This window comes from Cervus elaphus, chromosome 22 (genome assembly GCF_910594005.1).
Source record: "Cervus elaphus chromosome 22, mCerEla1.1, whole genome shotgun sequence".
In the NCBI taxonomy this organism is placed as follows: domain Eukaryota; kingdom Metazoa; phylum Chordata; class Mammalia; order Artiodactyla; family Cervidae; genus Cervus; species Cervus elaphus.
This window is the reverse complement of record NC_057836.1, coordinates 11,023,875-11,048,716: the sequence shown is the minus strand read 5'-3', so window position 1 is coordinate 11,048,716 and position 24,842 is coordinate 11,023,875. Positions and strand designations below refer to the sequence as shown.

At 44.1% G+C, this 24,842-nt stretch overlaps 1 protein-coding gene and 1 non-coding gene across 2 annotated transcripts in view; both read left to right on the top strand.

The window, feature by feature from the left end:
- Window positions 1-270: 270 nt before the first annotated feature.
- The window catches only part of LOC122680565 (cat eye syndrome critical region protein 2), a 116,170-nt gene continuing 91,598 nt past the window's right edge, over window positions 271-24,842 (top strand). Inside the window, exon 1 of the mRNA XM_043882093.1 lies at window positions 271-528. Coding sequence (XP_043738028.1) covers window positions 403-528 — 126 coding nt within the window. The 5' untranslated portion in view covers window positions 271-402. The remainder of the gene's footprint in view (window positions 529-24,842) is intronic.
- On the top strand, window positions 21,292-21,395 carry LOC122680891. The gene has a single exon (XR_006336809.1). It is a non-coding gene; the product is annotated as a U6 spliceosomal RNA (small nuclear RNA).

Below are 24,842 nucleotides of genomic sequence, written 5' to 3'. Positions count from 1 at the left end.
CTGCCCGGGTGTGGGGTCCGCCGCCCAGGACCCACGTGGGTGCAGCCCGGCGAGGCGCAGACAGCCGGCCTCGGAGGGGCGCGACCCCCGGCCAAGTGGGGGCGGGGCCCGGCAGGCCTGGGGGGCGGTGCTCGACCGCAGCCCCTCCCCCCGGCCCTCGGGCGCCCCTCCCCCGCCCGAGCGCGGCCCGCGGGCGGGGGCGGGGGCGGGGTTGTTGTTGTGCCGAGGCCCCGCCCCCGCCCGCCCCCGGCCCATCTGTTCCCCGCGAGCCGCGGCGACATTGTGCGGGCTGGGCGGCCGGGCCGCGGCGCGATGGGCCCGGGGCAGCCGCCGCGGTAGCTCGGCCGGAGCGGCTCCGGGAGCGGGCGGGCGGCGGGCGCGGAGGCGGCGGCGCGGCCGGAGATGCGCCCCGAGGAGGGCGGCGCGGCCGGGCTGGGCGAGCTGCGCTCGTGGTGGGAAGTGCCGGCCATCGCGCACTTCTGCTCGCTCTTCCGCACGGCGTTCCGCCTGCCGGACTTCGAGATCGAGGTGCGCGGGCCGGGCCGGGCCGGGGTAGGGGGTCGGGACCCCGGTAGGGGGTCGGGGCGGCGGCGCGCTGGGACCTCCGAGCGGCTGACTCTGAGGGGCTGAGTGGGGGGCTGAGCGCGAGGAGCGCTCCCGGCCGGCCCGGGCGGGCGGGCGGGGATTGGGGTCCGGGCTGAGGGGACCCGGGCGGTGGGGAAAGTTGGGCCGTTACTCCGGGCGGCGTCCCGGCGGGCGCAGCGCGGGGCCGGGCGGTCGGGGTAGCGGGCGGCGGGCTTTGTGGAGCCCGGCGGGCTGGCGGGCGGGCGCCCCCGGCCGGCGCCCCGACCCCTCCCCCGGCCGCCTGGGGCCGAGCGCGCGGCCGGTCGGTGCCGCGGCCCCGGACAAAGGTGCGAGACCGGCGCGGCCGGGCCGGCGAGCGGGGACCGTGGGTCCGTCACCCGAGGGAGGCGCGCCTGGCGGCAGCCCGGACTGTGCGGGCCGGCGGGCGGGCGGGCGGCGGCGGCGACAATGCGGCGGCCTCGGGTGCGGGGGCCCGGCGCCGCACGCCGTTTTCAAAGTTGGGACGTGACTCGGACGAGCACGGCTTTTTCTAAAAATGTGAGTGGGACGGCGGTTCCCGCGGACTGAGGGGGAGAAACGGCAGATTAGGGAATGCTGAGCGTCAGGACTCGCTCCACAACTGTCCCGAAGACCCCGTGTTTCCTTTTAGTTGGTCAAAATCCTCAGCACTTTAATTCTGCTGCTCAAAATGGTGGCTGTGGTGGGAGGTGTTGTGGTGACAATGCCGTCGCGGTGCCGCTAAACTTGCCCCTGCCCCATTTTCTCCCTGAAATGTGATAAAACTGAGGCGGTGCTGAATTACAGGTTAGAGTTCACGAACCGCGTCTAAAAACACTGTGCAGAAAACTTCATCTTTCAAAAATCCAAATATTCCGATTTGGTTGATTGGGGAGGAAAAAAAAGAGGTAACAAATTTTGCCCTGAATTGTTACAGAAATCTAGAGTAATTTATAAATAACGCTTTATGTTCTAAGAAATAAATCTGTGGTTTCTAAGTATTAACTTCTTTAATTCCTAAAGGAAATGTAACCTGATCTGAGAGGTCCAATTTGTATGTATAACAGAAGTGAAAAATCGTTGCTACAGGTGAATAATCAGGGCCACTTGAGATGAGTGTTTTCTCTTCGGATCCCAGTATTTCTTGGAAGTGACACTTTTTTGGTGGTTGTAGTTACAGTGTACGCTATTTGAAGTATATACGGATGAATATTTGGAATTCAACTTGTATATATTATGGTAATCATCCGTATCTCTCTATAATTTGGAGATGTTCAGTCGATGGCTAACTAGTAGTGACTTGTGTAATTCTTCTGTAATCTTTTTCACATGAATGTGTTTTGATGAATTTGATGAATGCAGATTAAAGTTTTCACTAATTATCAGAAATTAAAATTTTCAAAGTAATTTTTAGTTTTCTAGCAAGTTTGATTCTGAGAGTGCAGAATTTACTGAGAATATGATCAGTTTTGATTCTCTAAGAAGTAAATAAATTTATTTTGGTTAGGTGATTTTTTTTTTTAAATCTAATTTACTGTTCTGAAAGGTTGAAAGAGGATCACTTCATTACAGTTTATGATGCACTGGAAGAATCTTCTTAAAACAGACGAACAAAAAACAGTACTAATACTGAGGTGTACCTGTTAGGATGGCTGGAAAGACCCTATAATCTTAATTTACTGTAACTTTAAAAGATAGAAATGATGGATAATACCGAGTGGTAGAAGTGGGATATCAGCTTTTTTAGGAAATTAGTTTTCAGCTGTGGGAAAGTACTCATCTTACCCTTGACAACCAAACTGAACCCATGGATTTACAGAAAATTTAGGAAGCAGAATCTTCAAGGACTTGGCTTGTATTTATATCTAAAACAAGGCGATCTCTTAGATAGCTGACAGGCTGGGAGCATTCATGCTGCAGTTCTGTCAGAGGTCAAGACCTCCCATTTAACTGGTCCCCAAAGAGTGGATATTTTTATTTTTGCATGTAAGAAAACCTTTTTCCTCTGTTAATTAGCCTTGAATATACAAGATTTCTTTAGAAGAATCAGTATACTGGATTCTTGTTTTTCGGGTTGTGTTTAGGGACATCTGTGTTGCTGCCCCCACAGATAGGGGTTCTGCAGTCATCAGATCAAAAATCTGCAAATGTGTAGACATATTTTAAGTTCAAAATTTGTGGTTTTTAAAAAGCAGTGCATAATCACAATATAAAACTTGAAAATTATAGCAAAATATAGGTAAGAGAATTAAATCACCCATAATCCCACCACTCAGAGATAAAAACTGTTAACTTAGAAATTCCTAAAGACACTCACAGTGTATTTGTGGCCCATTTTAATTTTCCAGATGAGGAGACTGAGCTGTGTGTAGCTGGACAACTGTAGAATAACGATACTGAATTCAGTGGCTGGTATTATGAAACATCTGTTACTAGCTGCTTAACTGGATGGATTATCAAAGAAGCTCATGGCACACCTCCTTTGCCTCAGGATTATCAAATGTGGAACCACTTCATTTATATTATCAAATATTCTATGATTGTTTAACATTCTAGTAGGTTAGGCTGGTTATGTTTTGTCCTGATTAGAGAATGAAGAATGGTGAATTGACCTTCCTGAAGATTTAGTACTGATTTTCTTTTTTCCCCTAACAAGTGCTCTTTACAGTGAATAGCATCATACTTAACTAGATCTCAGTTAAGGGAGGATAGACCATCTTCAGTAATCTTGTCTGGAGTTAATTGTGATGGGTATAGGGTTGCAGGGAAAAATTCCATTATAAACATTTTGGGTATATTTTCTCCAGAGAAGAAACCATGGGGCCTCTGTGTGATTATTTGACAGTGGTCATGTAGAATTATCTGGTTCATACAGTGGCAACATGATCAAAATAATCTGATTTTTATTATTAAAAGTCCCATGTACTTTTCCCCTGAGCTTCCTGCTTTGAGAACGAATCCTTTGGGTTGAATCCTTAGGCATGAATTGTTAAACATTATTATGTTTATTCATAGATATTATTCATAATTATGAAAATAGGTGATAAAAACTTGCTGAGAGTAACTTATTAGTATATCAGTCTTAGTTCTCTGGGCCTGGGGCCCAAGGATGGGTTATAGGAGATTTTGTGTTGGTGTACATGTATGTACTTTGCTGTCACTTTCATCAAATTTTGAAAGCGATCCCAACCGTAAAAAGGTTAAAAGGTCTTGAACTAGATGAAAGATTTAAGTTGGCCTTGAATAGGGGAACCAGAAGCTAGTTTCATGACATGAGATGCCCTGGATCAGGAGTTAGAAAACTTGAATTCTTAGGCTTGTTTTGCTACTACTGCCTCTGTGACCTTCAGCAGGTCAAATAGCCTAATGGTGAAGGACACTTGTATAGCACTTTGTACATTTTCCAAATGTCTTCTCATTTTATCTGTCGTCATCATTAATCATCACTGGGAAGTAGCAGTTTTGCAGATGAGGAAATTGGAAGTTTAGACAGGCTAAATTTCTTGCACAGACTCACCTGGATCTCAGGTTCTTTGATACCAAATTCTTTGCTGGTGCTGCTACATCACACAGCTTCTATTTTAGTTTTCATTATTTATAAAATGAATGGCTGGACCTAGAAGTAATGGCCAAGATTTCACAGTGCAGGTTTAGAGTTCTTTGGTTCTTAATAATGTGGGGTACAACAGATCCTTTTAAAGGATCTTAAAATACAGATCTTAAAGGATCCGAATACAGAGGGACAAGTTCATGATTTCACTTGGTTCTTTCAGCAAATACTTATTGAACATCCACTATGTGCTAGATGCAGTCTTAAGTGCTGGAGATAGGGATGTGAACATAACGTAAACACTCCTTTTTTAGTGGAAGGAGACAGATAATAATAAATTGACACAGAGAGGGCCAAGTTGAGGGGGTGGGTTGTTACAATTTAAAATAGGGTGATTAGGTGTGGGAGGGATTTCTCTGGTGGCTCAGACAGTAAAGAGTCTGCTTGCAGTGTAGGAGACTTGAGTTTGATCCCCTGAAGTGGTCAGGAAGATCCCCTGGAGAAGGGAATGGCTACCTACTCCAGTCTTCTTGCCTGGGAAATCCCATGGACAGAGGAGTCTGGCAGGCTACAGTGCATGGGATTGCAAAGGTGTGGGTAGCCTCATTGAGAAGATGGCATTTGAGCAGGACTAAAGGAAATAGGGGACTTAAAATTATTCAAAAACTAGTAGTTTGTGGGACTTCCCTCGAGGTCCAGTGGTTAAGACTCTGCAGTTCACTGCAGGCTGTCAGGGTTAGATTCCTGGTCGGGGAACCCACATGCTGCATGGTGCAAAAATTAGTAGTTACAATAATCTATTGAATGGAAAATACCAGATGCTCAGTGTCTCCTTAAGACTCAGGATATGCTCCTTCTCTGAGGAGGAAAGCCCAAGAACAGGATGTGAACAACAGAGGGTAGATCTTGAAACCTGAAAGGGGGACTGCTCCCTCAGAGTGTAACTCCCCCAAGGTGAACCGTGGATCCCATTCTGCTTGTACCAGTGTCTTAAAGGGGAAGTCATTGTCTTCATCTTCATTTGCCTATTCGAGAAGCTTCAAAAGGGTAGTTAGAGATTCTCCAGCTGTGGAAAGGGCAGTAACCTCTCATTGCTGAAGGACAACTCATGTTAGCATGTGTCTTGCTTTACCACGGAAGTTCAGTTCGGTCTTGCTTAATTTTCTGGAACACAGTGAGGAAGCCCAAAATACGACTTGGCAACATGGCAGCATTTGGTACAACCGACCGTCTGCCCTTTGATCAGGAGAGACTGAGGGCTGAATTCCAGTTTTTTTGTTTTTTTTTTCTTTTTTAAGGGGCTGGCTTCTTGTGGTGTGTTGGGTTGGGGGTAAGAATGAGGAGCTCTGGCATTGCTGGGAAACTGCCAGTGCACACGTGGTTTAGATAAAAAGTGGGTGTGGACAGAGTCCAGGGGAACAGAAGGCACAGTTTCTAACTAGATGGCCTTAGATATAGTTGATGGGATTGAAGGTACTTGTTGAAGGAATCATGCAGAGAGCCAGAAACCTGGACTGTGGACCTACCTCTGTCATTACCTGGTGCTGCGATTTTAGATCATTTGGTTTCAGATGCCCTATGTATAAAAAGACCGTTGTGGACTAGGTGATTTCTAGGAAGTTCCTCTGGCCAAAGTGCTGCGATTCCCTTGAGATGTTTCTCAGCATGCACGGCACAGGTAACTGATCCAGAAAGTTTTCCTGAGCTCATTGGTTAGGGCCAGGTGGCTCAGACAGTAAAGAATCTGCCTGCAATGCCGGAGGACCCGGATTGGATTCCTGGGTTGGGAAGATCCCTTGGAGAAGGGAATGACAACCCATTCCAGTATTCTTGCCTGGAAAATCCTTTGGGCAGAGGAGCCTGGCAGGTTGCAGTCCATGGGGTTGCAAAAAAAAGTCGACTGAGTGACACTTTAACTTTCTTTTTCTATACGCTGTGTTGGGGTCCCTATCTTAGAAATTAATTCTGTACCAAACTAAACCAGCAAATCCACAAATGGGACCCCGCCCCATAGGGAGTCCTGTTCTGGACGTAATGTTTTTTTGTGTGTAGGGTTGATGGGATTTATTTATGCTGCGTTTGCCATCATCAGCCCAGGAAACAGTTCAGTTCAGTTGCTCAGTCGTGTTTGACTCTCTGCAACCCCATGGACTGCAGCATGCATGGCCTCCCTATCCATCACCAACTCCTGGAGTTTACTCAAACTCATGTCCATCGAGTCAGTGATGCCATCAAACCATCTCATCCTCTGTTGTCCCCTTCTCCTTCCGCCTTCAATCATTCTCAGCATCAGGGTCTTTTCAAATGAGTCAGTTCTTCGAATCAGGTGGCCAAAGTATTGGAGCTTCAGCTTCAGCATCGGTCCTTCCAATGAATATTCAGGACTGATTTCCTTTAGGATTGATTGGTTGGATCTCCTTGCAGTCCCAGGGACTGTTGAGGGTCTTCTCCAACACCACAGTTCAAAAGCATCCATTCTTCTGCACTCAGCTTTCTTTATAGTCCAGCTCTCACATCCATACATGACTACTGGAAAAACCAAAGCTTTGACTAGACGGACCTTTGTTGGCAAAGTAATGTCTCTGCTTTTTAATTTGCTGTCTAGGTTGGTCACAACTTTTCTTCCAAGGAGCAAGCGTCTTTTAATTTCATGGCTGCAGTCACCATCTGCAGTGATTTTGGAGCCCCCCAAATAGTCTGTCACTGTTTCAATTGTTTCTCCATCTAATTGCCATGAAGTGATGAGACCAGATGCCATGATCTTAGTTTTCTGAAGGTTGAGTTTTAAGCCAACTTTTTCACTCTTCTCTTTCACTTTCGTCAAGAGGCTCTTTAGCTGTTCTTCACTTTCTGTCATAAGAGTGGTGTCATCTGTATATCTGAGGTTATTGATATTTCTCCCGGCAATCTTGATTCCAGCTTGTGCTTCTACCAGCCCAGCATTTCTCACGATGTACTCTGCATATAAGTTAAATAAGCAGGGTGACATACAGCCTGATGTACTCCTTTCCCAATTTGGAACCAGTCTGTTGTTCCATGTCCAGTTCTAACTGTTGCTTCCTGACCTGCATACAGATTTGCCTCTGGACAGGTGGTCTGGTATTCCCATCTCTTTAAGAATTTTCCAATTTGCTGTGGACCACACAGTTAAAGGTTTTGACATAGTCAATAAAGCAGAAGTAGATGTTTTTCTGGAACTCTCTTGCTTTCTCAATGATCCAATGGATGTTGGCAATTTGATCTCTGATTCCTCTGCCTTTTCTAAATCCAGCTTGAACATCTGAAGTTCGTGGTTCATGTACTGCTGAAGCCTGGCATGGAATATTTTGAGCATTACTTTGCTAGCTTTTGAGGTGAGTGCAATTGTGCGGTAGTTTGAGCAATCTTTGGCATTGCCTTTCTTTGGGATTGGAAAGAAAACTGACCTTTTCCATTCCTGTGGCCACTGCTGAGTTTTCCAAATTTGCTGGCATATTGAGTGCAGCACTTTGACAGCATCATCTTTTAGGATTTGAAAGAGTTCAACTGGAATTCTATCATCTCCACTAGCTTTGTTCATAGTGATGCTTCTTAAGGCCCACTTGGCCTTGCATTCCAGGATGTCTGGGTCATGAAGATCTTTTTTGTATAGTTTTTCTGTGTATTCTTGCCACCTCTTCTTAATATCTTCTACTTCTGTTAGGTCCATACCATTTCTGTCCTTTATTGTGCCCATCTTTGCATGAAATGTTCCCTTAGCATCTCTAGTTTTCTTGAAGAGATCTCTAGTCTTTCCCATTCTATTCTGTTTCTATCTAGGAAACAGATCTTTTGTTAATTCTTTCCTTAGGGCTTACCTGGTAGCTCAGTTGGTAAAGAATCCACCTGCAATGTAGGAGACCCTGGTTCGGTCCCTGGGTTGGGATGATCCCCTGGAGAAGGGAACGGCTACCCACTCCAGTATTCTGGCCTGGAGAATTCCATGGACAGGGGAGCCTGGCAGGTTTCAGTCCGTGGGGTCGCAAAGAGTCTGACACGACTGAGTGACATGTACACACACACATGTCGCAGAGTCGGACACGATTGAGTGACACACACACACCCCTACACACACACACACACACACACACACACACACACACACACACACACACACACACCCTTACACACCTGTCCCACCCAGAATCATTTAGGGGAAGAGGACAGGTTGGAGGGCTGTGGAGAGGGAGCCACGATGACGTGCATACATGAAGGGGGCCCTCAGCCCTCTCGCAGGACTGAAGCAGGGGGTGGTGCGCGTGCGTGTGTGCACGCGCCCGCGTGTGCATGCAGACAGTGTGTGTGCATGCCCGTGTGCTGGGACGGAGCTCCTCAGGCAGGACGAGGTGTGCAATTTAGGCAGAACCCGCGCCTTCCTGTGCGGCCTCGGCTCTGGCGGCACCACAGGCCCAGTGGGTTCACGCTGGACATCATTTTAGTTGGCAGGAAAGGTTGCGTGGGGGCGGTCCGAGCTGTCACACACTGCAGGCCTCCGGGTGTGGAGTCAGGCCCTTCCGGCCGGCCCTCAGTGATGTGGATCATCCACACGCCCAGTGCACGCGGTTTCTGTAGAAACGTTCGGAAGGCGGCGTTGTGTGTGGCCTGTAGGGTGGGCACTGGACACATGGCCCTGTCCTGGGCATCTCACGGTCACAGTCACTTCAGCTTTGGCCCCGGCCCAGCCTCTTGAGTTTGAGCAAACTCCGGGAGATGGTGAAGGACAGAGGAGTCTGGCGTGCTGCATACAGCCCATGGGGTCTCAAAGAGTCGGACATGACTTAGAGACCGAATGTCAACAGCAGCATCTTGGGCTTTCTTAGGGTGGCCTGTGGCCCCGGGACTGAACGTCCCCACAGACTCTGCACCCTTCTGTGCTCCCCCGTGACCTGCAAGTAAGTGCCAACAGGCACTGATGGGGCCACGGTTATTCTAAACTGTTTATTATCTTTTTAATCTTGAACCTTCAAATCACCTCCCATTAATAATTGCTAAGAATGGAGTAAGTTCTTGCAGCTGAGACTGCTGAGAGCAGTCTGGTGGAGGAGAGAGTGTTTTTCTGTAGGCCAGTTGCTTTTGATGAACACTGCTCCCTGAGTGGTCATTGTTTCAACAACAATGCACTGAGGACAGTTGATTTTCTTGACAGAAAATGTGTTAAATTAGCAAATCTACTTTAGCAAATCTTTTCTCCCCCATCCCCATTGTGTCTCTTATTTCCCTGAAAGGTTGTGTTTGCAGAGTCTTCTGGGTGTGAGAGACAGTTTTTATAATCAGTTCTTTGTCTAGGGGACACTTAGATAGGGGAAAGGTGACTAAGAGAAACTTCACTTGTGTCATGAATAAGGGATTTAATTTTTTTTCACTCTTAGGCTGATATTTATTTGGGTTACTGTCCCACACATTGTTTCTGAAAGACCTTTTCTCGCCTATTTTCCACTGTGCTGTTGAAGCAGGCACCCCAGCTTTCCTTACTGGATGTTGGGGATTGGGAGGGGAATGTTCTAACAGTATTGAGAATACCTGTGTCCATATAGCTGGATTTTCATCACTTTTGATGGAGCCCCTTTCTTCATTATCTATAACTGTACTTTAGATTTCTGTAACATGCAACTCTAAAGTAGTAGTGAAATTACAAAGAAAAGTGGAATCTGAAATCCCAGGCAGTCTCCTTTCTCTGTTGTCACTTTTATTAATACTAACTGCCCCAGAATGATTGCAGAGCTAAGGGACTGTATGTGGGTCTTCTGCTGCCCTGGGGAATTGGAGTAGTTGTGGGGGAGGAAAGGGTGGCTGGCTGGGGAGCAGCTATGGCTGCAGGAGTTCAAAGGCCTCAGGGGTCATGAGTGAAGTGCTTTCTGGAGAAGGCAGAGCTGGGAGGGGGTCAGAGTGAGGAAGTCAGCGCAAGGAGATCAGAGTTCTCTTCTGTGGAGGGCTACTGAAAAATGGAGGCAGGATGCTGCAGCAGGCCTGGAATGCCAGACCCAGTTGTGTGGATCTTTTTTATTCAGGCACTGAAGTTTTAGACAAGAATGATCTTAAAGTTTTGGACAAAGAATGTCCTGAGTACTACATGTTTTGGTATCTAGGCTTATCTCTAGGAGTGGAGTGGGTGTAAAATGCTGCAGGTAGCAGTGACAGGAAGAGACCTTGTCGCTGGCTTTGAGTGGAACTAGATAATAGTCAGTGTTGGGTGCATCAGGAAGGTAGTATGGGGTAAGGATGTTTTGAGCTGCAAGTGATGGGACGCTGCACTAAAAAGCAGTGTGGTCTGTCCTAGAACATGGGGTCTGGAGGATCGTGGCAGCTGTGCTGCTCAGTGACGATGGCCTTAGGTGCTCAGGCGGCTGCCTGTGCATGGTTACAGGATGGTTGCGCAGCTCTAGGGTCTGCATTGCTGAGTGTTTCAGGGAAGTACAGGAAAATTACAATTACAGTTGAAAACACCCATTGGGTTGGTGATTGGAAGAGGTTGGAGATAGCATCACCGACTCAATGGACATGAATTTGAGCAAACTCTCAGAGATTGTGGAGAACAGAGGAAGGACCCTGGCATGCTGCAGCCCATGGGGTTGCAGAGTTGGACGCGACTTAGCAGCGACTGAACAACAACAGCCAAAGCAAGAGATGACATTAGAGAAGGCTATTGGAGAGAGGAAGAGGGAGCAGCTAAAACTGCATTCTCCTGGAATGAGAGAGGAAGAGAGCTCTCTAGGAGGCGTAAGAGAATGGTGGGAAAGAATGAATGTTTAAAAAAATTTTTCATGAATAATACGCGATATGAGAAGAATCCTTAATTCCTCCCATGTTAACATTTTAGTGCCTTACTGAAGAGGTGCGTTGTGGGACAATCCTTCCCCGGCTTTTTAAAAGAGTTTCCAAATTTTCTTCCCTGTTTTGTGCTGACAGTCCTCTTCACTCTTTTTCCCCTTCTGATTGTTGGGAGGTGGGGTAGTAGTGACTCCACCCCTAGGATTGCCAGTTGCTCCTTGTTTTAGCTTCCTGTTTAGGAAAATGAAAATCTGGGCACAGAAATGTACCCTTTTTATCATTAGAATTTTAGATTTACTCTTGCTTATCTATTGTTTGTTTGGAATTCTCCAGTTCTTAGATTCTTTGTTAGTATTTAATGATCTGTAAGACTATTACTGATAGTGTAACTGATGTTGAAGCTGAAATTGGACTGATGTTGAAGCTGAAACTCCAACACTTTGGCCACCTGATGCGAAGAGCTGACTCATTTGAAAAGATCCTGATGCTGGGAAAGATTGAAGGCAGGAGGAGAAGGGGAAGACAGAGGATGAGATGATTGGATGGCATCACTGACTCAATGGACATGATTTTGAGTAAACTCCTGGAGTTGGTGATGGACAGAGAGGCCTGGTGTGCTGCAGTCCATGGGGTCGCAGAGTCGGACACGACTGAGCGACTGAACTGAAGACTACTACTTAAATGGGACTCTGATCCTTCTGTAGTGAGAGTTTATGTACAAACAGGATAGCTATCAGTGTGATGTGAAAGTCGCTCAGTTGTGCCTTACTCTTTGAGACCCCATGGACTGTATATTCTCCGGGCCAGAATACTGGAGTCCATAGCTTATCCCTTCTCCAGCAGATCTTCCTGACCCAGGAATCGAACCGGGTTCTCCTGCATCACAGGCATATCCTTTACCAGCTGAGCCCAGCAGTGTGATATGTTCTTTCTAATCACAGTTCCCCATGCCTGGGGAAGTAACATCTCCACAGAAAGGAGTATTTCCTTCACTTATTTGTCTTATCTCCTTCCTGGCTGTACAAAAATTTTTGGAAGTTAATCTGACTGTTCTACCTGCCCTTTGCTCCCTTTCTCTCCTACCGCGTGAAGTAAGTCTATATCCTGGCTAGTAACCTGACACATCTTGCCTGAAAAGATGCACTGGGTCAATTCCCATTCTTGGGATTGTAGCTTAGGAAATACAAGGGTTACCAGGCTAGCGTGGAAAAGCAGTTAGGTCACAACGAGAAGCTGCGATGCAAACCAAACTCTTGCATTTGGAGGAGCAGAAATTAGGGGGATTAATAGGAAGACTTCAGCCCCCCCGCCAGTGCTGTCCATCGTGCAGGAACCCCCAAGCATCTGAGGGAGTCTGCACTCCTTGCCCCCCAAAGAGGGATATGTGCGTGTATTAAATATTTTATAAACACAGGCTCATACTTTTACATACTCTTGTGATTCCTGTTTTACTCAGTTAACAATAATATACCATGTAGAATGCCCTTTCATAGCATACATTGTGACTTTAATAGCTTCGGAGCATTTATGGTCTGACTTTATTTAACCAATCCTCAATGGAGCATTGAGGTTTTATTTTTAGTTGTTTACTATCATAACAGCCATGGACAGAAAGTTTTTTTTTCTACCCAAGATAGGATTAGTGTTTTTGTTCATTAGACTTCTCTTATTACTGTCTATGTTTGAAGTCTTGTCTTGAACTTTCTTCATAGTCAGTTTTTATCTTACATTTCATTACAAAAGCTAACATGAATTTGGTGCCCGCTGTGGGTGCTCCAGGCACTGCTTAGTGTTTCTCATGCGTCAGCTTATCTATCCTTTTTTTTAATTGACTTGCAGTTGACATATAACATTATGTTAGTTTCAGGTGAAGAGCATAATGATTCCATATTTGTGTATATTAAGGGCTGATCGCTGCAAGTTAGATTCAACACCACATATAGTTACAATTTTTTTTTCTTGCGACGAGAACTTTTTAAGATCTATTCTCTTAGCAGTTTTCACATATACATCAATACAACACAGTATTATTGACTATGGTCACCATGTTGTACATCACACCCCCAGGACTGACTTATAAATGGAGATTTGTACCTGGTGACCCATTTACCCATCACACCACCTCTGCCTTTAGGAACCACCTCTCTGTTCCCTGAGAGTAAGTTGCAAACACGATACCCCTCACTTCTAAACATTTCAGTGTTTTTATGCCTTAAAAAGGAATTCTCTGTAGCTCAGATGATAAACGTCTGCCTGCAATGCAGGAGCTGTGGCTGCTAAGTCGCTTAAGTTGTGTCCGACTCTGTGCGACCCCATAGACCCAGGTTCAGTTTCTGGGTTGGGAAGATCCCCTGGAGAAGGGGATGGCAATCCACTCCAGTATTCTTGCCTGGAGAATTCCATGGACAGAGGAGCCTAGTGGGCTATAGCCCCTGGGGTTGCAAAGAGTCGGACACAATTGAGTTGCTAACACTGTACACCAAGTTCAGTTCAGTCGCTCAGTCGTGTCTGACTCTTTGCGACCTGATGAATCGCAGCACGCCAGGCCTCCCTGTCCATCACCAGCTCCTGGAGATTACTCAGACTCTGGTCCATTGAGTCGGTGATGCCATCCAACCATCTCATCCTCTGTCATCCCCTCCTCCTTCCCCCAATCCCTCCCAGCATCAGGGTCTTTTCCAGTGAGTCAACTCTTTGCATGAGGTGGCCAAAGTATTGGAGTTTCAGCTTCAGCATCAGTCCTTCCAATGAACTGCTACGCCTTAAAAACACAGACATTTTCTTACATGGACATAATATAGTTATCAGAATCAGGAAATTAATACTGAATAAAATCTGTAGATATTAATGTGTAATTTATAGATTTTTATGATTTTAAATTCAGTATTATTTTAGAAATTATTTTGGTGGCTTGGGTTTTTAATGTAGGATCATGTGTTGCATTTAGCTATTGGATCTCTTTCAGCTCTGTTAGCCTAGAGTAGTTTTTCAGTCTTTGTCTTTCATAACCTTGACCTTTTGAAATTGAGACTGTTCTTCAATATGGGTTTGTTGTATGCACTCCCTTGATGAGATTGAGGTCCTGTGTTTTGGCAGTGCTAAAGGAGTGGTGTGTCCTCAGGGCAGCAGATGAGAGGCACGTGATGTCACTTAGTCTGATGGCGATGGTTATTATTAACTTTCATTGCTTGGTTTGAGGTGGTGTCTGCCAGCTCTCTCTGCTGTGAATACACTGTTTTCCCCTTATAATCGGAGACATACCTGGTTGGGAGATGCTATGTAAATGTCCTGTTTACCATCAAAATTTCACCCATTTTAATCCTCGCATGCTGCTTTGCCTGAGTCAATCATTACATAATAGTTGCAAAATTGTTATTTTCAAATTGTATCGTTCTTTTCACACTTAAAAGTTGGCATTCATAATTTTTTAAGAAATTATTTATTTTAGCTTCCCTGGGTCTTTGTTGCTTTTGCTCTTCGTTGCAGTGCATGGTCTTGTCATTGCAGTGGCTTCTCTTACTGCCAGCACAGGCTCTAGGCACATGGACTTCAGTAGTTGCAACATGCAGGAGTAGCGACTTGTGAGCTCTAGAGTACAGGCTTAGGAATTGTGCTGCACCGGCTTAGGCTCCGAGGCATTTAGGATCTTCGCAGACCAAGGATGGAACCTGTGTCCCCTGCATTGGCAGGCGGATTCCTCTCCACTGTGCTACCAGGGGAGGACTGGCGTTTATAGTTTTCATTCATAGATTTAAAAGTGTTTGATTCAAAACTGTTTCTAGTATTTGATTTTATAAATTTTTTTTTTCTTGGAAATTTCGTCTTAAGTGGATAAACATTGATATACTAATTTTCACAAAGTAAGATAATTTGTAAATGATAAAAAAATTGTAAAGCTTCAGATCTTTTTTCGTTATACTTAAAAATGTTTCAAACCTACAGTGAAGTTCAAAGACAAATATAGGTGAGCCTTGCATACCTTTAGTTTAGATTCACCACTTGTTAACATTCTATTTTATGTTTTCTTTTTTGATGAACCATTAGAAAGTAAGCTGGCAACGTGATACTTTTCTCCTGAAATACTTTTCCATGCGCTTCCTAAGAATAGCGACCCTCTCCCACATGACTGCATCAGCATATTCACATTTAAGAAATTAACAATAATTCTGTAATATATCAATATCCAAACGTTGTCACTTGTCCCCACAGTGACTTTTATAGATGTTGTCCTTCACCTCTATCCTGGATCACACATTTGTTTGGTTGTTGGGATAGTTTTTAAGCAGATTGAAGCCAAGTCATTTATCCCAGTAATAGAGAAAAGTTGATAAAATGATTTAAATTTCAAGCTGTAAATATGTGAAGAAGAATAATAATAAGGAAAAAAGATTTCATTGGAATAATACTGGCTCCAGCCCAGGCAGTGCTCAGGGTGTGGACAGACTGTCTCTGAGCGTCAGCTTCTTTGTTGGAGAGTTTTTTGCTCATTCCATAGGGTTATGCTGAGAGTCAAGTGTTCATTAACATTGTGTTTTAAAGTCAATTTTACTAACTATAATTTAAATACAATAAACTTGCATCTTTTTTAAGTATGTAGTTTGAGTTTTGACCAATGCATGCACCCTTTTGAATATCTTTACTTCAGTCAAGATATAGAACATTTTTGAGGGAGTTTCCTTGTGGTCCAGTGGTTAGGACTCTGCTTCCACTGCTGAGGGCACAGGTTTGATCCTTGTTCAGGGAACTAAGATCCCACAAGTCACACACCGTGGTCAAACATCACCCGCAAAAATATAGAACATTTTTGTTACTACCGAATTTTCCTTGGGTCCCTTGGCAGTCGACTTCCACTCTTGTCTGAGACAGTCACTGATCTGCTTTCTGTGACTGTAGATTAGTTTCACATCTCTAGAATTTTCACATAATTTCATTATTACTGGGATAATTTCACATAAATAGTCTTATAGTCCATGTTCCTTTGTATCTGGCTTTGGTCAGCATGATTTTGAGATGGATCTATATTGTTGTGTGTCTCAGTTGTTCTGAATATAAGTGCTGTGTATATTCACTTACTGGAGAAGGAAATGGCAACCCACTCCAATATTCTTGCCTGGAGAACTCAATAGACAGAGGAGTCCATGGGGTCACAAAGAGTTAGACATGACTGAGTGACTTTCACTTCACATATTCACTTAAAAGTCTTGGTGTAGATACTTGTTATCAATTCTTCTGAGTAAATAGCTAGCCATGGAATTGTTGGGTCATCTTTATAAGAAACTGCCAAATTGTTTTCCAAACAAATTTCTTTTTCAGTTATTTCAATTAATGTATAATTTATGCATATTAGCAGCCCCCGTGTTTAGTGTACATTCTGTGACTTTTTACAGTTGTGGAACACTATCACAATCAAGGTGTAGAATAGGTTCATTCCCTAAAAACTTGCATCATGCCCCTTGGTAACTAAGCATTTCCTCTAGCCCTTGGCAGTCACTTATCTGTGTCACATAAATGGAACTATACAGTATGCAGCCATTTGGGCTTGATGTCTTTACTTGGCAGAGTGCATTTGAGGTTAATTCCTGTTGTGGCATGTGTCAGCATTTGGTTCTGTTTATTGCCAAATATTCCTTTGTTGGGACACACGAGTTTGTTTATCCATTCATCAGAAGATCATTTGAGCTATTTCTAGTTTGGGCGATCATGAATAAAGTTGCTTAAGTGCTCATGTACAGATGTCATTGTGAATACCTAGCAGCAGGATTGTAGAGTGCCAGAAAGTGTGCGGTTCCCTTTGGAAAACAGTGTGGTGGTTTCTGGCATTCCCTCCAGTAGTGTGTGAGCCTCAGTTCCTCTGTATCTAGTGTGTGTTCCTGTCAGTGTTGTTTTGAAAACTGTCCTAATAGGTACATACTGCTATCTTGTTGTGTTTTGAATTTACATTTGCCTCATGACTAATTGTACAGAGTATTATTTGCCATCTACACACTTTGGAGAATTATCTTTTAAAATCTTTGCCCATTTAAAAAAAAATCTCTTGCCCATTTAAAAAATTGGGTTGTTTTCTTAATATTGAGTTTTGAGAGTTTGTCATGTATTTACAATAGAAATTCTTTATAAATGCATACTGAGAAAATATTTTCTTCTGTTCTAGGGCTTATCTTTAATTCTCTTAACAGTGTCTTTTTTTTTTTTTTTTTGAATCATGCTTTTGGTATTGTATTTAAAAAATCATAGCCTAACCTAAGATCACCAAGAATTTCTTTTGTGTTTTCTTCTAGAGGTTTTATAGTTGTGGTTTTATAGTTGCTTTTTACATGTTTTCTTGATAGTGTATGAGAAGTATTTTTATAGCTCTTCGTTTAGAAGTAAGTGATATTTTTCTATTTGCATAGAACTGTCTGGGACAGTCCAGAGGGCTAACCCTTAGAAGCGAAGTTCAGCTTAATTCTGGACCATACAGAAATCATTTTATGTTGAAAAAGACATATCTTCATTCTGGGTTCGTGAAAGGGGGTTTTCCTCAAAAGTTGGCTGCAGCAGACTTTTCTGGTGTTCCAGTGGTTAAGAATCCACCTTACAATGCAAGGGACATCAGTTCAATCCCTGGTCTGAGAAGATCCCACGTGGCGCGGAGCAAATAGGCTCCTGTGCCATAACTACTGAGCCAGTGCTCTGCAGCCCGAGAGCCACAACTACTGAGCCAGTGTGCCGTAGCTACCCAAGCCCAGGTGCCCTAGAGCCCGTACTCTGCAGCAGGAGATGCCAGTGCAGAGAGAAGCCTGCGCACCACAATTAGAGAATAGCCCCCACTCTCCACAACTAGAGAAAGCCTGCATGCAGCGAGGGAGACCCAGCACGGCCAAAAAATAAATCTTAAAGAAAGTTGGCTGCAGTGGTTGGCTGCTGCAGAAGCACCAGCATTGTGTGTGTTAGCTTTCTTTGGAGGACGGAATTTGATGATGAAAATAAAGAGTAGATTATTGAGATAGTTGGTACACGATAATTTAAGAAGGAAAAACAATCAATTTGTTTATTTGGCATTCGATCCCTCAAGTACTTAATGATTAATGGGATAAAAAGCTGTGGATGCAGACTCACATGCAGATTAGTACAAGTAAAACTGGAGAAATCTGAATAAGATCAGTGGATGTAGTTTCCTGGTGGCAATATCATAGTTGTGCAAAATGTTAGTGTTGGAGGAAACTGAGCAAAGTGCATGGGTTTCTCTGTAGTATTTCTTACACTTGCATGCAATTGTCATATTATTAACTGGAGATGTATCAATACGTGTTTTGTTACCAAAATGTTGTTGATTGGAGACATGTTTGTAGGCTTGATACAATTGACATCATCGTGTAACGTTGTTAGAGCTTCATATTGATCACGGGTTCATTATACAGTTCGAGATTATTATCATTCACATTTTGCTCCATTAGGTTTTTGCTCCAACCTTGTGTGTATTATAAGTGTAAAATTTTCAAAAAATGACATGTCACAAAATCTTGAGTGAAGAATTTTTTGGTGAATTTTATACAGATACTTTCTCTGATTGTCTGAGCAACATATATACTACTGATTTCCCAGAAGAGGATCGTTCTTCAGAATATAGTTCTGCTTCAGATGATGTGAATATTATTGTAGTTCAACTGCTCATTGGAAGTGATGGACAGGGAGGCCTGGCATGCTGCAGTCCATGGGGTTGTAAAGAGTTGGACACGCCTGAGCAACTGAACGGAACTGTTCACCTGCTAAGTCCTGTCCAACTCTTTGTAATCCCATGGACTGTAGCCCACCAGGCTCCTTTGTCCATGGGGTTTCCCAAGCAAGAATATGGAGTGGGTTGCCATTTCTTCCTCCAGGGGAAGATACTTTACCACTGAGCCTCCTGGGAAGCCCATACACACTTTGTATAAACATAAATAAGCACTTATTTTATAATGCTTAAAATGCATGTTCATGCTCAGCGGTGTCTGACTCTCTGTGACCCTATGGACTGCAGCATGCCAGGCTTCCCTGTCCGTCACCAACTCCCAGAGCTTGCTCAAATTCATTTCCATCGAGGTGGTGATGCCATCCAACCATCTCATCCTCTTATCCCCTTCTCCTCCCGCCTTCAATCTTTCCCAGCATCAGGGTCTTTACCAGTGAGTCAGTTCTTTGCATCAGGTGGCCAAAGTATAGGAGCTTCAGCATCAGTCCTTCCAGTGAATATTCAGGACTGATTTCCTTTAGGATGGACTGGTTGGATCTCCTTGCAGTCCAAGGGACTCTCAAGAGTCTTCTCCAACACCACAGTTCAAAAGCATCAATTCTTTGGTGCTTGGCTTTCTTTATGGTCCAACTCTCATATCCATACATGGCTACTGGAAAAACCATAACTTTCAGTAAATGGACCTTTGTTGGCAAGGTGATGTCTCTGCTTTTAATACACCAACTAGGGTGGTCATAGCTCTTCCAGGGGCAAGCGTCTTTTAATTTCATGGCTGCAGTCACCATCTGCAGTGATTTTGGAGCTCAAGAAAATAGTCTGTCACTGTTTCCATTTTTTTCTCCCATCTATTTGCCATGAAGTGATGGGACCAGATGCCATGATCTTCATTTTTTGAATGTTGAGTTTTAAGCCAACTTTTTCACTCCTCTTTCACTTTCATCAAGAGGCTTTTTAGTTCCTCTTTGCTTTCTGCCATAAGGATGGTGTCATCTGCATATCTGAGGTTATTGATATTTCTCCCGGCAATCTTGATTCCAGCTTGTACTTCATTCATCCAGCCCGGGATTCCCATGATGTTCTCTGCATAGAAGTAAAATAAACAGGGTGACAATATACAGCCTTGACGTTCTCCTTTCTCAATTTGGAACCAGTCCATTGTTCCATGTCCGGTTCTAACTGCTGCTTCTTGACCTGCATACAGATTTCTCAGGAGGCAGGTCAGGTGGTCTGGTATTCCCATCTCTTTTTAAGACTTTTCCACAGTTTTTGTGATCCACAGAGTCAAAGGCTTTTTATCATACATACATCATGATATTTCATTCTTAAATATTTCAGCATACATTGCCTAAGAACAATATAAAAATAAGAATGTTCTCCTTTACAGCCACAATACTATTAATACTTCTAAGGAAAATTAAAAACAGTTTCATAATATTATTTAATCATATTTATAGCATTATCTAATCTAATATTCAGTTCCTCCCCCTGCCCCCATCAGAAAAGTATCTTTCATTGTTGGTTTGGTTTTGGTCAAGGTTTCTTGCATTGCACCTGGATATTATTTAATTTCTTTTCATCTAGAGTAGCCCTCTTGACTTTTTGCTCTTTACAACCCTTTGATGAGTGTCAGTCAGTTGTCTTATAGAATATTACATGTTTTGAATTTTTCTGTTAACTCAAGATTAGATTCAAGTTAAACAGTTTTAGTAAGATTGTTTCATATGTGTTGTTGGGCACTTACTATTTCATGTCAGAAGCTGCTGATTTCAAGTTGTTACTGTTGTTCAGTTGCTCAGTTGTGTTGGACTCTTTGCAACCTCATTGTCTGCAGCGTGCAGGCTTCTCCTTCACTATCTCCTGGAGTTTGCTCAATCTCATGTCCATTGAATTGGTGATGCCATCCAGTCATCTCATTCTCTGTCACCCCCTTCTCCTCCTGCCCTCAGTCTTCACTAGATTCAGGTGAGTTGGCTCTCTGCATCAGGTGGCCAAAGTGTTGGAGCTTCAACTTCAGCATCATTCCTTCCACTGAATATTTAGGGTTGACTTCTTTTAGGATTAATTGGTTTGATCTTTTTCCAGTCCAAGAGGCTTTCAAGTCTTCTCCAGCACCACAGTTCGAAAGCATCAGTTCTTCAGCATTCAGTGTTTTTTATGGTCCGGGTCTCAGGTCCGTACATGACTACTGGAAAACTGTAGCTTTGACTATACAGGCCTTGGTTGGCAAAGTGATGTTTCTGCTTGTAATACGCTGTCTAGATTTGTCAGCTTTCCTTCCTAGCTTTCCTTCCAAGGAGCAAGCGTCTTTTAATTTCAGTGGCTGCAGTCACCATCCACAGTGATTTTGGAGCCCAAGAAAATAAAATCTGTCACTGTTGCCCCTTTTTCCCCTTCTGTTTGCCACAGAGTGCCGAGGCCAGATGCAATGATCTTCGCGTTTTGAACGTTTGAGTTTTAAGCCAGCTCTTCACTCTCCTCTTTCATTCTCATCAAGAGACTTTTTAGTTCCTCTTCACTTTCTGCCATCAAGGTGGTGTCATCTGCATATCTGAGGTTGTTGATATTTCTTCTGGCAATTTTGATTCCAGCTTGCGCAACCTTAAGTCCAATCTGGCATTTCCTGTGATGTACTCTGCATAGAAGTCAGATGAACAGGGTGATAGTTGATTCGGCAGTACGTACACTAAAATTGGAAGAATACGCAGAAGATTAGCATGGCCCCTCTGCAAGGATGACACGCAAATTTGTGAAGGATTCCATGTTTTTGCTCGATGACAACCTCGAGGGGTGGGACGGGGAGGGAGGTGGGGGGGACATGGGTCAACCTATGGCCACTTCACATTAATGTTTGGTAGAACCAATGCAATACTGTAAAGCAATTACCTTCAATTAAATCAGACATGGAACAATAGTAAATAAATTTAAAAAGTAAGTGAATAAATATTTAAAACAAAAAATAAGCAGGGTGACAGTACATAGCCTTGACATACTCCTTTCCCAATTTTGAACCATTGTTCCGTGTCTAATCTGACTGTGGCTTCTTGACCTGTGTACAGGTTTCTCAGGAATCAGGTAAGGTGGTCCAGTATTCCATCTCTTTAACAGTTTTCCACCGTTTGTTGTGATCCATATCACAACAAGGCTTTAGCATAGTCAGTGAAGCAGATGTTTTTGGATCACTGCAAACTTTCCCCCAAGCCGTGAGTAGGACTATTCCTTCCATGGCTTTCTTTTATGTAAACATTAGTGTTTGTGTGTGCCTGCATGCTCAGTCATGTCCTACTTTTTGCAACCTCATGGAATGTAGCCTGCCAGGCTCCTCTGTCCATGGTATTTCCCAGGCAAGAATACTGGAGTGGGTTGCCATTTCTTTCTGCAGGGGATCTTCCCAACCCAGGGATCAAACCCATGTTTCTTGTGACTCCTGTATTGGCAAGCAATTTCTTTACCACTATGCCACCTAGGAGGCTGTTTACTGTTAGTGATATTTATTTTAATCACTTGGGTGGGGAAATTTATATTTTAGATTGAAAAGAAGAGAAAGCTACTAATATCACTCAGTCAGCTTACCCTTGAGAGGATAGCTCTGTACACACAGGTGCCAGAAAGTAAAGTAAAAGACTTGGTCACTGCTCACAAAACTTGAGAGAGAAAGGGAGATATTATAGAGGTAGATGTTTAAATAGACTATTGTAGTACAGTATTTGTTAAAATGGAAGTGTGCAAAAAGTACAGCAGAAGCTAGGAGCTTTACAAAAAATAGCTGAGCCTGTTGGCGGATGGATGTAGGGGAATTGGGACAGTTTCACAGCTTCCTCAGCCTGGAAGGCTGGGTGGAGAATCAACAGGTGCATAGGTACAGAGAGAGGGTCACTTAGTAGGATGACAGTCCATGTGGGAGGGAGGAAGAGACTGTGCCAGAGAGAGGAGGGCACTGGGGGGCCATCTGCAAGGTGGGTGGGGGTACAGGAGACGAGGCTAGGTTAGTGCTGAGGTGATGCTTAGATAGGAAGGTTATTCGATTTTATTCTGAAAGTTGGGGTTTTCAAACTTTTAAAGCCGTGAATTACTTTGTTAAAAGGAAATTTTATGCAGGAACTCAGTATTTAAAACAGATAAAAATAGAGCACTGTTTGAAAATTGCCGTAGGTCATGAGCTATTCTAGTTTGAGCAGGAGAGAATGTTGTGATTTATAATGTTTGGAGCAGGATGGGATATGTCAGTGTGCAGTAAATATTTGTTGACTGAATGGAGAGTAGAGTTCAGTTCCTCTTAGTACAGAGGCAGCAGGTTGGAACCAGAAAGGCAGTTACCAGGCTGTGCCAGTTGCCTCGTGAGAGCTGCCAACCCGAGCTGGAGATTGAATGTTGCTGCGGGTGAGGGTTGGACACAGAGTTGGTTGGACAGTGGCTTGAAGAGACTAGTACTGTGGTCCCAGTTCCACCCCCGGGGGTGTGTCATCCCCAGAGTGTTCTGGGGATTTGTGGAGGCCTTTTGGTGCCAGAGATCAGAGGCAGCACTGGCGGAGAGAGGATGGGCAGGGGTGCTAGATGTCCCACATCCAGCCTGAGGTCTTAAATGTAGGTGAAGAAAAAACTGGGATTTAAATCCCAACTTACGGTTTTACATGTCAACACAGGGTAGTTTTTGCAGTGTTTAAACATGTACCAAGATTTTTAGGAGTGCCACTGCTCAGGACCAAGGAAAGATTACACTGTTTTGTTTGAAACGTTGATGGGAGTTTTTCACCGTTTCGGAATATCCTATATTGTATCTTACTCATCACTGATCATAGTTAATTGCTTACACCTCAGCCTGGTGTTGGTCTGTGTTTTTATTTTGGGTTCTATTTTAACAAATGACTCCTGTGTCTTCTAGTGAGCCCATGCTTAAGCATTTACATTTTGAAATACTTTTTATTATGTATTTAATTTTTGTCTTCTCTTGATTACAGTTGGGATAATATATCAGTTATGTTTATGGTTGTAAATTATATTTATGGCTGTAAGAAGGCATCATTATCTGTGAATTTCACCTCAGGACAGTGTGGGGGTTGTAAACTCAGTGCTGTGAGGAGGGGGTGCGGACCTGACTGAGGAGGACTGTGCCATCCCTGTGAGTCCTGGGACTCTGGCTTGGGGGCCGCCCAGAGGCAGTCACTCTTCATTGAGACGAGGACTGGCTCTGGGGTGAAGGCAGTAAATGTGGGGCACGCTGAGTTTAGGCTTACACACAGCTTCAAGTTAGAAACGTGTGGTAGAAATTGTGAACTGGGATTTGGAGTCGAGGAGGAAAAATAACAGTTAACGTTTCTGGAGAGTGAGGTGGTTAAGAACACAGGTTGTGGAGCCGGCCCGGGCTGTCTCCGTGGCCATGCTCTGCACCTGGGTGACTCTGCACTCTGAGCGCCGTCACACCTGGTGTTCTCATTCTTAAAAATGGGGATAATATACTTACCCACTAAGTTAATATGGGAATTAAGTGCCTTAAAACGTCAAATACCTGAATAATGCCAACTTAAAAGTTGTATTCAAATTAGCTATTCACCAAAAATTCAGTAAATGCCAAGAATTTTGAATTGATGTATGAATTCTATCATTTGGGCCTTATAAAACAGAATTTTTATGAGAAGACTGAGGCCTAGGGAGATTTCCTGTAGACTCGTGAATCATAAATTGTACAGGAAGTAAAAGTCTGAATTGGCTAGGTTAGAATCACATGCTTCCAGACCTTCCCTTCCATCTGTGGACCTCAGACCAGCAGCATCAGCATTGCTTGGGAGCTTGTTAGAAATGCAGAGTCTCAGGCCTCACCCTGAGATGACTGTTTCAGATTTTGAATTTAAGTGAAATTTCCAGGTGATTCCTGCGCATATTAAAGCATGAGAAGCTCTGGGCTCAGAGGTGTGAGCTGGTCTGGCTCAGCAGGGGCAGGGAACAGGGAGGGAGGCCTTGCTTGGTGCAGGCGCTGGGCCCCCAGGCTGGTGGACCCTGGCCTTGCTCCAACTTTTAGCTCTAGGACCTTGGCAGGTCTCTTCCATTCTCTGGACCTCAGCTTTCTCATCTTTAGGTGAGGCAAGTTGTCTTCCACTCTGATATTTCCAGGTCTTCTGGGAAGACACTTGTGCATGGTGTTTAGGGTTTGGGTGATGTGGGAGGTGAGTGGTAATTTGGGTGGAGAGTCAGGAGTGTGCTTAGGCATATGAGTGTACC